This window comes from Spermophilus citellus, assembly GCF_964194105.1.
Source record: "Spermophilus citellus genome assembly, chromosome: 14".
In the NCBI taxonomy this organism is placed as follows: Eukaryota; Metazoa; Chordata; class Mammalia; order Rodentia; family Sciuridae; genus Spermophilus; species Spermophilus citellus.
The window spans coordinates 79324424-79338918 of record NC_138194.1 but is presented as its reverse complement, the minus strand read 5'-3'; the positions used below and the strand labels follow the sequence as shown (position 1 = coordinate 79338918).

The 14495-nt window shown below is 34.4% G+C and overlaps 1 protein-coding gene across 3 annotated transcripts in view; it reads left to right on the top strand.

Moving 5' to 3' along the window:
- The window catches only part of CSMD3 (CUB and Sushi multiple domains 3), a gene marked incomplete at both ends in the record, with an annotated part of 1157568 nt that overhangs the window by 722230 nt on the left and 420843 nt on the right, over positions 1-14495 (top strand). For all 3 annotated transcript variants that reach the window (XM_081266797.1, XM_081266796.1, XM_081266795.1), the window contains 2 exons: positions 168-494; positions 2353-2547. In XM_081266797.1, the coding sequence (XP_081122923.1) occupies positions 168-494; positions 2353-2547 (522 nt within the window). The remainder of the gene's footprint in view (positions 1-167; positions 495-2352; positions 2548-14495) is intronic.

Below are 14495 nucleotides of genomic sequence, written 5' to 3'. Positions count from 1 at the left end.
AGTTGCCTTTTCTAATATGTAAAAATGACAACATTTTCTGTTTTATAAGGTAATTTACATTTTTATCCGTCTTTTAATTGATTATTATAATGGCAAGATATATCAAAATAAGATCAAATACTACTTTTGATTATTTACTATATTCTTTAATCTTTTCATTTTACCAGTTCCTTGTCTCTCTAACTTTACTGCACCTATGGGAACAGTTCTTTCTCCTGATTACCCAGAAGGTTATGGAAATAATTTAAATTGCATCTGGACAATAATCTCTGATCCAGGAAGTCGGATACACCTTTCTTTCAATGACTTTGATCTGGAATCCCAGTTTGACTTTCTTGCTGTTAAAGATGGTGACTCTCCAGATTCCCCAATTCTTGGAACCTTTACTGGGGCTGAGGTGCCTTCCCATCTTACAAGTAATAGTCATATTCTTCGATTGGAATTTCAAGCTGACCATTCAATGTCAGGACGTGGATTCAACATTACTTACAACAGTAAGTTTTTTGGATTTTATTTTTCCATATAATATTTTTACAAATTAGAACTGCAAAAGAATCAAGCAAACCAGTTCTCTTGTTTCACAAATAAGGAAACTTGAGCAAGTCTCTAGTTTTGCCAATGATGATCATTTGATCTTTGATTTCCAACCACATTTTAGCCCCAAATATATTATTTCTCTTTGTGAGAGTCCTACTATTAATAAAATATGTTTCAAATGTCATTATTTATCAGCCAATATATTAGCTTATTCATTAAACTTTATCATAAATTCAAACCTACTGTATATCACACATTTGGTTGTTATTTATATATGAATATTAAAGGAAAATATATTTTCCTTCAAGATATTCATAAACCACTAGGAGTCTTTAAATCGATAATGACAGCAAAAAATTATAAGTTAAAAGAAATATCAAAGGCCACCAAAGCAAAATATGGAAGGAAATCATTAACTTTGGGGCAGTGGATTACTAAACTCACTTACCAAAGCCAACATGGGAGAAAAACACCTTAGTTATTAAGAGTATCAACTCTAAAGTCAAACTATAAATATCCAAATCTTGGATTTACTACATTTTTTGGTTTCATAACTTAGCCACAGTCCACAATGTCTACATCAGTAAAACCACATTGGATTGTTGTAAGAAGTAAACATGGTAATGCATGTACATAATAACCACAGAGTACATAGTATCTAGCACATCCTAAATTAGAACTATTTGGTATTGAGTAGGAAAAGGGCTTGCAGATTTAGTGATATTAATAGGGCCTAACAAATAAAACATATTTTATGATTTAAAATTAGTTTATACTGTAGGAGTAAATGTAATTGTTTTGAATTTTTCACTAATCCATTTGAAGGTATTCATAAATTGCATAATTGTATTATCTGCTATCATATTAAGTTAATACATAGAAAATAATATTAAGATAAATTAAAGATTTATAGTACAAATTTGGTCATCACATGAATTAAGGGAAAAATTTAGATGGAAAATTTTGTGTAATCTATAACCTCTGAAAATTTGAAACATAGGAGAAACAAGGTAAAATAAGGTAGTGACCCTCAGCTGAAGAACTCATATTCTGAGAGAAAAGAGACAAACCAAAAGACTATAAGGTGTTGAAAAAAAGACTATAGGGTGTTGTCAAAAGCCAGAACAGGATACATTTCAACCCTATCAAGCCTTATTTCTATGACCAAAGGAAAGTTACTTGACTTTTTCTGAGTTTAAAGTTACTTCTTATAGTAATGGTAATACTTTTATCATCGAGATGACCTCAATGTTAAATGAGATAATAACTTATTGCAATGCCTAGAAGTTGGTAATTGTAAAAGACTTAAGTCTCTCCCTTTTCCTGGATGGTAGAAAGTAAAAGTCATGAAAAATTAAAAAGAAATTTTAAGACTTCTATTCTATATTGAAAAATTTCACTTTAATTATCACAATGAGACCCTCTTTCTGTTCCTTACAGAGTGAATTACAGAAGTTTCCTGTGAGATATAGTCAACTTACTTGGAAGTTGTATTAATTGAAATTCTAACTAACTTATATTTGGGAAATATTTGCATGAACTTAGCCTAGGGGATCACCATGTATAAACAGAAATAATTATATTTTAAATTTTAAAAATCTTAAGGTATAATTTGTATTTTAAAACCATTACACCTCTAACATATCACAAGCAATCTGTCAGAGGAGAGCCTCCAAATTTTTAAAAGATAAATAAATAAAAGTCTTTTCTAGAAATAAATACAATCTCCTTATTAATTATTTTTAATCACCCAAAATATACAAAGGTTGCCCTTTCTCATATTTATTTTGTATTTTTGTTTGTTATTCTAAAAAGCATTTGGACACAATGAGTGCCCTGATCCTGGAATACCAATCAATGCACGGCGGTTTGGGGACAATTTTCAATTAGGAAGTTCAATTTCAGTTATTTGTGAAGAAGGATTTATTAAAACCCAGGGAACAGAAACAATTACATGTATTCTGATGGATGGAAAAGTAATGTGGAGTGGACCAATTCCAAGATGTGGAGGTAAGTGCAGTAGTGGGAAATATAACCCACTAATATATCATCATAATGCAATAGAAATTGTAAAAGGAAATGCATTGTCTACTGGAACTTTTGTAATTTTTATCTAAAAATGTCACTTACTTTTACACAGCATACATATATGAAAAAATCACTTCTAATTTTTTTCATATTTACATAATTTTTAAGAAATTTTTAGGAGCTCTCTTTTAAAAGGAGCTCCTACCTTAAAAGGAGCTCCTACCTTAATAAATGGTAAACATTGTACCTTAATAAATGGTAAACACTGGTCACATGTATAAATAACTTTAGTATAATGCATAGTTATATTTATAGTAGTAGAGTTAACAATAGTTTATAAAGTTATAATTATAACTTCCATTTATATTATCTTGGTATTTTAACTGTTGTAGTATCTATCCCTATTTAACTTTTAGAAATATGTTAACAATTATCAGTTATAATGAATTTATGCTAAAACATTTATATAAAATATATAATTTATAGTTTGCTAATTTATTTTTCCAGTTTTATTTTCTTGATAAAATTCAGTCAAAAGCACTGGGGCTGAGGATGTAGCTCAGTGGCAGAGCACTTACCTAGCCCACACAAGGCTCTGGGTTCAATCTCCACTACTGCAAAAAAAAAAAAAGAACAACATATATACATAATATATATATATAATATATAATTTTATGTATATCAAAGAAGATATATTCATATCTGTGCATATACACACATGCACATATATACATAGTCATGAACTTTCTTGACTTTGTGGACTATGTGTGTGTGTGTGTGTGTCTGTGTCTGTATGCACATGTATATGTAATATATGCAATATTTAGAAATGTACATCTTTATATATTATATACACATATAAAGTCCCATGTTAGTTTAGAAAGATGGAAGCATTATCACCCTAAAAATATATTAATTATATGACGTATCCATTTAGAATATGTAGTGATGTTTGAGTTAAAAGGGTTTTATTTAGAATTGCCATAGTAGAGATTACTATTCTAAATTCCAATTGTTTTTCTACTCTAGTATCTAGGGATACATATCTATATATTAAAATGATGAACTTTGGGCTGGGGATGTGGCTCAAGCGGTAGCGCACTCGCCTGGTGTGCATGCGGCCCGGGTTCGATCCTCAGCACCACATACAAACAAAGATGTGTCTGCCGATAACTGAAAAATAAATATTGAAATTAAAAAAAAATGATGAACTTTACTAATTAGATGACTTCAAACCTGGAAACATGGTTCCTTTTTCTTTTCTTTTTTAAAATTTATTTATTTTTTAAATTTATATATGACAGCAGGATGCATTGCAATTCATATTACACATATAGAGAACAGCTTTTCATATCTCTGGTTGTACACAAAGTATATTTACACCAATTTATGTCTTCATACATGTACTTTAGATAATTATAACCATCACATTCCACCATCATTTTTAACCCCATGCCCCCTCCCTTCCCCTCCCATCCCTGTGCCCTATCTAGAGTTCATCTATTCCTCCCATACTCCACCTTACTAACTCACTATGAATCAGCCTCCTTATATCAGAGAAAACATTAGGCATTTAGTTTTTTGGGATTGGCTAACTTCACTTAGCATTATCTTTTCCAACTCCATCCATTTTCTTGCAAATGCCATGATTTTATTCTCTTTTATTTCTGAGTAATATTCCATTGTGTGTATATGCCACATTTTTAATCCATTCATCTGCTGAAGGGCATCTGGGTTGGTTCCACAATTCAGCTATTGTGAATTGTGCTCCTATAAACATTGATGTGGTTGTGTCCTTGTAGTATGCTGGGGTTTTTTTTTTTAAATGCTTTTCAATTATAATATTAGAAACTTGAAGACAATGGAGTAGTTTCTTAAAAATCCTGAGTGAAGATTAATTTCAAATAGAACTTTATACTCAGTCAAATTATTGAGTATATACATACAATAACAGTATTTTGAAGCATACAAATACACTCCAAAATGTATTATTTTGTACCCTTTCTTATGAAAGCTATCTTTATTATTAATTTTTTTATTTATGTATGACAGCGGAATGCATTACAATTTTTATTACACATATAGAACACAATTTTTCATATCTCTGGTTGTATACAAAGTATATTCACACCAATTTGTGTCTTTATACATGTATTTTGGATAATAATGTCCATCACATTCCACTATCATTTCTGACCCATGTGCTGCTGAGAAGAAACTGTACTCGCTTATCGAAGGGTGAAATATTCTGTATATGTCAGTTAAGTCAAAGTTATTGATTGTATTATTGAGTTTTATAGTTTCTTTGTTTAGCTTTTGTTTGGAAGATCTATGCAGTGGTGAAAGAGGTGTGTTAAAATCCCCCAAAATTATTGTGTTGTGGTCTATGTGACTCTTGGAAGTTGAGAAGAGTTTGGTGAACGTAGATGTTCCTTTGGGGCATATATATTTATAACTGTCAAGACTTGTTGGTTCCCTTGAGCAGTATGTAGTATCCTTCTTTATTCCTTTGGATTAACTTTAGCTTGAAACCTACTTTATTTGATGTGATGACAGAAACCCCTGCTTGCTTCCACAGTTGTGAATGGTATGATTTTTCCTAATCATTCACCTTCAGTCTGTGGATGTTTTTTCCTATGAGATGAGTCTCTTGGAGGCAGCACATTATTGGATCTTTTTTAAATCCAATCTACTAGTCTGTGTAATTTGATTGGTGACTTTAAGCCATTAGCATTCAGGGTTATTATTGAGACATGATTTGTATTCATTTGTATTCCCAGTCATTTTTGTTTATTTTTGTATTTAAAGTGACTTGGTTTCTCCTCTGATTAGGTTTTCCTTTAGCATAATACCTCCTTCTGCTGATTTTCATCCTTGTTTTTAATTTCCTTTTCATGGAATATTTTGATGAGGATGTTCTGTAGTGTCGGCTTTCTGGTTGTAAATTCTTTTAACTTTTGTATATTGTGGGAGGTTTTTATTTCATCATTAACTCTAAAGCTTAGTTTTGTTGGATAAGATGCTTACTTGGCATTCAATTTCTTTCAGAGCTTGGTATATGTTGTTCCATGTATTCTGGTTTTGATGGTCTGGGTTGAAAAATCTGCTGAGATACGAATTGGTCTCCCCCTATATGTGATCTGATTCTTCTCTCTTGCAGCTTTTAAGATTCTATCCTTATTCTGTACCCTAGGCATTTTCATTTAATGTTCCTTGATATAATTTTGTACATTTGGTGTCCTGTAAGCCTCTTGTATTTGGTTTTTCATTTCATTCTTCCTACTTGGGAAATTTTCTGATATTATCTTATTGACAATATTGTGTATTCCTTTGGTTTGGAACTCTGTGCCTTCCTCTATCCCAATAACTCTTATATTTGGTCTTCTGATGCTGTCCCATAATTCTTGGATGTTCCATTCATGGTTTCTTACTATCTTCACTGTGTGATCAACTTTATGTTCCAGATTGTATACTTTGTCTTCATTATCTGACATTCTTTCTTTCAAGTGATCTATCTAGTCTGTTGGTTATGCTTTCTATTGAGATTTTTATTTGATTTATTGTATTCTTCATTTTAAGGATTTCTGACTCTTTTTTTTTCCAGAGTCTCTATCTCTCTCTTGAATTACTCTCCTGCTACCTGTATTTGCTCTCTTATCTTCTTGTTGGAGTGATCAAATTTTGCCTGTATTTGCTCATTTAGGTCATTCTTTAATTCACAGATTATTTTAATTATGAACCTTCTGAATACCTTCTCTGATATTTCATCAATTTCGCTGTTCATGGGTTCTGTTATTGTACTATTCTGGTTTGTTTGGGGCACTTTCCTCCCTTGTTTTTTTTTTTTTTTTATGTTGTCTATGTGTCTTCTTTTCTTGTAGTGTGGATCCTGGACCTGGGTATCCCGCAATTTGGTGAGGGCAGATCTGGTCTGGGCCTGAGCTCCAGAGATAGTCTTCTGGTAGGAAGGGGTGGTCCTGGGCCAGAGGCTGAGCTCCTGGGGGTGTCTGTAGGTGGTGGCAGGATGGACAGGGGCCTATTGTGAGCCTTGGTCCCTTGCCTAAATGTTGCCTTTTTCTTACTTTCCCAGTTTTTCTTATTACCAATGCTCAAAGGAAAATGGAAACTTCTGTTTCCTCAATTTCTAGCTGATAAATTGAGAACATTTACTATATAGTTTTCAAAGTGTCACAGATTTAAGGAATACAACATTTCCTACAAATTGCTGGCTTTCACTGGATTGAATGTCTTATGATGAGGTAATCTCAAACCATGTAATTACCTTTTCCTAGTGGCCCTTCAATTAAGCATCTCCTTCCTCATTACTTCTAAGCACTCTCTTATTTGTGATTTCAGGATGCTGAACTGGGACAACTCTGGCAGTATTTATGATTGTGACATTATTTTAAAAATATAATGGAGTTGCACAATAAAAGACTGAAATAAAAAGAATAAAATAGAAAGTAATATTTAATTTTTACATCACATTTTGCCTCTGAATTCAGTTTTATCATAGTTCCTGTCCCAGACTTGACAAACTAGTCAGGAAAGCCTGTATTAGTATTTGAATGAAAAGTGGGTGATGGAGAAAAAATTATTTCCACAGAAAGACAAGCACCAGTTTAGTGTGACTGGAGTAGAAGAGAGGGGTGTGGGTCTGATGAATAAGTAGTGCAGAGACAGACATGCTTTGTAAACAATGCTAAATAGTTTCAAAGTTATTCTGTGATTGGCTGGCAGCCATTTCAATTGGGAAGTGAGAGGATCTGAGCCTCTCCCATCTATGTCCTGTAAGTTATTTCCAGTCTCAGTAGAACTGAGACTATCTCTAGGTAATTGTTAAACTTTGTTGGATCTTCACTTAATTAGATTGTTGGCTTTTGGAACTGCTTGATGGCTAGCTGGATAGGAGGTTAAAAATAATGAAATTGATAACAACAAGTAATTTTATTAATCACTGCTACCAGAGAGCAATTTTACATTCTAAAAGATGAATGGTATTTAACTTTTAAAAGTACATAAGAATGGGGTGTGTGGTGGTGCATTCCTGTAATCCCAGTGGCTCAGAAGGCCGAGGCAGCAGGATTGTGAGTTCAAAGCCAGCTTCAGCAATTTTGTGAGGACCTAAGCAACTTATCAAGACCCTGTATCTAAATAAAATATTTAAAAATGGCTGGGGATGTGGCTCAGTGGTTAAGTTCCCTTGGGGTCAATCCCCAGTATCAAAAATAGAAAGTGAATAAGAAAGTGTTCAGAACTTTTTATTTGCCACAGGCCTGCAAATGCTCCAAATATCCTAAAAAGAAGCTTTAGGAAGTTTTTAAAGAAAAAAATCTTTTTTTTCTCTATGTTTGAATAAAATGGCATGTAGTTTGTTCATCTGGCTCTTTATGGATCCAACACCAAAGTGGGACCATAACTAAGGATGGGATTGGAGCCAAGGAAGGCAGAATCAAGGTGGACCCAAAGCAACCTTAGTGTGGCATTTGCCAGGTTATCTATCATATCCCAGGCCACACTTTGAGCTACTTTCCACCCAAACAAACAAACTTCTGTCAATTTCTATAGAATTAACTCAGGTGTGTTTGATTTCTTGGATTCATATTAAGGTTAATATTGATTTTCTGGATTTTGCCTCAATTTTACTTAGGTACTAGCAACAAAAGCCTGAGACAAGCTGTTTTCCTAACTTTTTTAACCCTCTTTCTTTCCCCCACCATTTTTCCAGCTGACACCCAGTTACTCCCATTAATGGAGAGGAATATGGCTGGGAACAAGCTGTTCCTATCTCTCTTGTTCTCTAGACCTGCCATGTTTTGATAGAGTTTTATTATTTATTACATTCACCTTTTAAGGCACTATCAGATCCACTGACATATGCTTCCATTTTTAGCTAAAACTGTTTTAATTTCTTTATATTAAACATTTTATGTAGGAGAACTTTTTTAAAGGACATGTTTCTATGTTCTGATAATACAACTAATTTTCTACATGTATTTTATTCTCTGTATGAGATATTCTATGACTGAATACATTCATAAGTTATTTACACATATTATTGGTGTATGTTGAAATTAGAAAGTAGAAAAATATTTGCTTTAATCAGAACTTATAGAACAAGAGAAAGGAAGCCTGTGATTTTTTTTTTTTTTTAAGAAATCTTTAAGCTTTGGGGTTGTGGCTCAGTGGTAGAGCACTTGCCTAGCATGTGTGAGGCACTGGGTTTGATCCTCAGCACCACGTATAAATAAATTTAAAAAATAAAGATCCATCAACAACTAATAAAAATATTTTAAAAAGAAATCTTTACGCTTTAACCCAATTAAAGATTACCAACATCCCTGCTCCAATTTCATTCTATCAGAATTACCTAGGTATGTAAACATATTGGCAAGTTAGAGATCAGCCAATGTCAATTAGTCCTCAACCCTGAAACCATGGGAAATGTTTTTAAAAAGTGAAACTTTTCATCTTCCATATTCCTTGGATAAATATTGTTAGACCAAATGAGAGAAATAATATCATAATGCTTCACAGTTCTATGATCCCACAGCTAGAGCTAGATTCAATTCAGATAGTTTTCAGATAGATACAGTTGTTGAAAAGAATTGGGTTATAAATTTTATTCACTGACCTAAAGTTCAACTTAGATGTATTAACTAAGGAAAGATTTGGAATTTATGAGAATTCTAACTTCTTCTTCTAAAATGGGTTGATCTAATCTTACTGTGAAGACAAAAGTCTAGATACGTTTTAAAGCCTTTTGATCTTTCAGTTCTACTAATGGGAAACAAAATATATTAGTTATTGTACTCAGAATTGGAGTCATTGCAATTTGAACCTGACAAATTGTTATCTAAATTCCATTAAATAAAGTCAATGACTCCTTTACTCACCCTGAGACTGTACTTGAATATGACTAGTTCTGTCTAGGGCCATTCTACCTGATGTATCCTTCAAATCAACAACCTAAAGTCATGAAGAATATTCTTGTTGTAGGTCTCCTTCAATTGGCTGACAAAGGATTTTCATAATGTTTTATATAAAAAGTGTTACCCTTAGGGTTTAGAATGTTCCTCCCGCAAAGCTCATGTTGTAAAAGCATGATCCCCAAAGTAGAAACGTTCAGATGGGAGGTTTTTAGATAATGATGATAAATATAGCCTCATCAGTGGATTTATCCATTCGATTGATTAATAATATGAATGCATCAGGTCACGGTGGCACATGCCTATAATCCCAGTGGCTAGGGAGGCTAAGGTAGGAGGATCACAATTTCAAAGCCAGCTTCAGCAAATGTGAAATGCTAAGCAACTCAGTGAAACCCTGTCTCTAAATAAAATACAAAATAGGGCTGGGGATATGGCTCAGTGGTTGAGTGCCCTGGTATCTAGATAAATAAATACGAAGAAGAATGGAATACTGTAAGCAAGTGGCTGGAGGAAGTAGGTCACTAGGTTATGCCTTTGGACTATAACTTGTTCCTGGCTCCTTTCTCTATCTCTCTGCCTACCAGCTGTCAGGAGCTGAGCCACTTTCTTCCACCATGATATTCTGCCTCACTTCCAGCCCAACACATTGGAATAGACCAACCATGAGCCAAAACTCTGAAACTGTGAGCACATAATAAACTTTTCTTCCTCTTTTTGTTGTCCAGTATTTTGGTCACAGGAATGAAAATCCATTTAACATAGAAACTTCTTATAGACTCCCTTCCTCTTCCTTCACCAGTTTTTGACTTATAGTAGCTGCAAACACACCTTTCCTCTCTGGCTCTTTATTCCTCACAACCATGTGGCCCCCACATTCATTGATTTTTCTGTTCTGTATAGTGCAAATCTCCTGTTTGGTATCTGTGAGCCTCTTCTAAAAGTTCAGTCCTCTGAAATGCAGTTTTCTCATGAGAATCTTCTTCTTTGGATTTTCTTCTTTTCTTACTATAATCCTCATTTTATCCCCCCCCCATTTCTTAGTATGATCAAAAGTCCTTTTGGGGTTTCAGGGCATTGCCAGGCTCATATCATGTACTTCAAAGTCACATCTGTTAGCCAAAGTGCTGCGAAATTTGCGAAAGGGACAAAGGGTAGAATATAGTTACTTTTAGATTGTATTTGTCTCTTCACATAAGCTTATGTTTCTGTTTCTTGAAACATGGGTAAGATGTTGCTTTCACTTTATTATTTTTTCAAGGGAGTAGTGGGTCACTAGAATTCCTTTGCAATGCCAAGCAACGCAAACTGGAGCTACTCCTTACCCCCAAGTTTGTACTCTTTTAACCATCCAGTTAAAACTCTACATTTCTAATCACTGAAATTTTTCTTGGGATCAATACTTCTAGTATAAGGCAAATTTTAAGTTACAATATCTGACTTACCAGAGGGATTTTCCTTTTGGACTTTGGGAAACCCATTTGTTTCTCCCACCTATATTCTGCTCATCTGGGGGCTAGGTCCAAGTGAGATAGCTTGTTTATTGTTTGCCAAAAGTTTTTTGCTTCATTTTCCATACCTCAAATGATCTGAGCATTATTACTTGGCTCTTTCTTAAATATAGCCATAACTAATTTTTCTCAGCTTTCATTTGCTTTCTCAGATTTGCTCTGAATTAGTTTGCAATGAACTTGTTGCAGATGTTCCTCATTCCCTAATCCTTTTGTACCTTCTCCTGGTAGCTGTCAAGCTTGAACATTTTCTATGAGTTTAATGCATAGCCAGAATATACTTTATTTCTCTTCTCTTTTTTCCTTCCTTCCTTCTCTTTCCTTTTTTTTTTTTTTTTTTTTTTTTGTGGTACTGGGGATTGATTCCAGGACCTCATGCATGCAGGCAAACGCTCTGCTCTCCCACTGAAGTACATCCCCAGCCCCGTAATGTTTATTTGCACACAGGTCAACTCTTCTGAATATTTATGTCATTCAGGTGGTAAAGCCAAATGCCACTGATTTTAATGGATCTGAGTCACAAATAGCACCTAATGCCAAATGTGGGAGTAGAAATCATGACTTCATGACTCCAAATGCCAATAGGAGCAAAAAGTAAAAACAAACAAGCAACAACAACAACAACAACAACAACAACAAAACACAAAAAAACAATAAGATGAACTTCATACATTTCCTTTCTGCTGCTGTTGGACTTCCAAGAAAAGTATAATAGGGAACCACTAGTTTGTGTCATTCCTTCCTAGGAGGATGCCTTCTTTTAATGTTCAGAAAGGAAATGTATGGGCTACTGGAAATGCTGTTGTCACTTGTCAGTAATATCATTCTCGTATTGCTTCTTATTCTCATGAAGTAGAAAAATATTTACCTGTAAACATATCTTCTAAAATGTGGGAAGACACACCTGCAACTTAGAGGGTAGCTAGCCTATTTTATTCAGTTCATCTTATTGTTTTTTTGTGTTTACACTATAGTCAGCAATGCCCTCTTGAATCTAAAACAACTCCCTGGACAAAACTGGAAATGCAATGTTGGCCTTCTGGATTACATTGTTATGTTTTTGAATATGAATAGGACATAATACATTGTATGAACTTCTTTACAGAAAAGGAGGATTTCAGTTAGTTAAATATATTGCAAGAGTCAGATGTATGCTATTGGCCCAAAGCTAATGATTTAATTAAGATGCCGATTTAAAACTGATTGAAACAAAAATCACCTCTTTCTTGTGGAGAGTCATAATAATTTCAAATATTGTTATCTTTTCAATCTTCCTGACAAGGAAAACAACAGGAACAAATGTGTGATTAATAAATTGTAGAGCCATATTTTCCTGCTGCTTCTGAATTAGCAACTTATACCCCTTGCTAAGTAGGAAAAATGTATCAATATTGATCTCCATAGAAAACTGCAGTCTGGATAGCCTGCCTGGAACTTAAGTGAGTCCTAACTGACTCTTCTCTCAATTATTTGTGTGATGGAGATATGGCTCCCAATTTGTAAAAGCTGCAATAAGAAAGTAAGGGACATTGATGTAGTTTTACATTTGTCAATCTACCTATTTTTCTGTAACTGCTGGAGTCATAAGTTGTTCAGTTTTCATCCATCTCCTTTTAGGAGAGAGGAAGCTAATCTCTTTATATTCAAGAAGTTGAAGGTAATGACTTCAAGAGATTCACTTGTTGAGAATGAAGATGTCCGTGTGAAAGAGGAACTAGAATCCATGGATGGATATTTGCTCATACAGTTGACTTTTCTGCTTTCTTTGAGTATTGGACAAGAGGGGGAAAAAACTAATGAAAACCTGGCACTTTGGAGATGAAAAGAGCTGTCTACTTGAAACAATTCAAGTAGTCAAAGACATGAGTTTGCTATGCATCAAATGTATACCAAAGGAGGTACCTGGACTTGGTTACAGAATTTTAAAAAAAATCCAATGAGAAGAATCAACTGTCAGGTGTGGAAGCAGAGAGATCACTGGAAAAGGTTGAATTCCTGTGTGTCAGGGAATCATGACACACAGGTGAATAAATATTGTCAATACCTGACAAATGGAAGACATTAGTGAACAGTAAGGGTTAGTGAGGGAAATGGCAACAGTCAAGAGAAGACAGTGACAGCAAATCTACTTCATACTAGTGCTGACCTCTCACAGGGAAAGGGAGCTAAAAGGAAAGTTAGCAAATGAAATATGAAAGAGGATACAAATTCTTTTCTATTCCAAGTGCTGAGTGGAACAGCAGTTAGCAAGCACTTGTCTTCCCTCACCATGCTCCCTCCTGTCCTCCACATTTCTCTGGCCATTATCCCAGCAGGCATCCTGGGTGGGTGGGTGGAAGAAATGAGAGAAGTTTTTTAAAAAATTTGACTGACTGGAGGAAGTTTTTCAACAACAACAAAAAAGTGATTAGAAAGTGTAAGTGTCTTGCCAACATGTTTTTGACATGTAAAAATGTATGTTTGAAGGCAGAAGACAGAGACAGAGGCAAGAAAGAAAGAGAAAAGGCTTCTGTTTTTGCTCCACCAACTTTAGAATGTTCCATAAAATGCTTATTCAAGCATGAACTTCCTTGTCCTCAGAATAGTCCTCCCTGAATTACTATGGCTTATAGTCCTTCCTACTCTCTAATGAGATTTCTGAGAAAATTCTTCAAGTGAATAGGATGAAACTAAAGTCCCTGGAGAACTGTTCAGAATAAGGCTGGACTTGCATACGAGATAAACTCTCCCTTTGAGGGTATGAGCTTTTCTCTTGAATCTCAATTAGCTTCAGAGGAAAAGACATTCAGAAATATCACATTCTCTTTGGAAAGAGTTCTTTTATTGGACTAATGATCTGATGCATATATCAGAATTGATTTGTAGTTCTAAAGGACAGGATATGTGTTTACATATGTTACATAGTTATATTTAAGAATCAACCCCTTTTTACAGTACCTATTCATGTAGTATTCTGGTCTTCTGGTCTCCTGGAGAACTACCATAGGAAAATTAATTAACCCATCTACAGGATTCTGCTCCCAATTTCTGCTGAGCTAGGTATGAAGCAGGAGAAGAAGGCAAGGGGTTAGAGAAATTAGAGGAGGTGCAGAACTGCTACTCACACTATCTCTGTAAGTCTATTTATTTAATTTGTGTGTTTCTGTCTCCCTGTTTTTATACTAGATTCAAACCTGAATTTCCTTTACTTTTTTTTTTGAACCATTATCCAATGTGCAGAAATTGAAAAGATCTGGTGATTACTTACCACACCTACAACCTAGAACAAGTAAAGAAAGAATAAAGGAAAGAAGTGTAACCACCATTGTGTGATAGTCCCTGAGATGGCATCTAGATTTTATCAGGCATATCTCCACAGAAAGACATATCGGACCAAATGATAGAATGCTCATCTCTTTAAGTCACTTATTACTAAACCTTTTCAATCAAAACCCAGCTCTAAAAGTCCCCAACTCCCTCTGAGCACCTAAGTGCCAATTCTCAAGTGGAA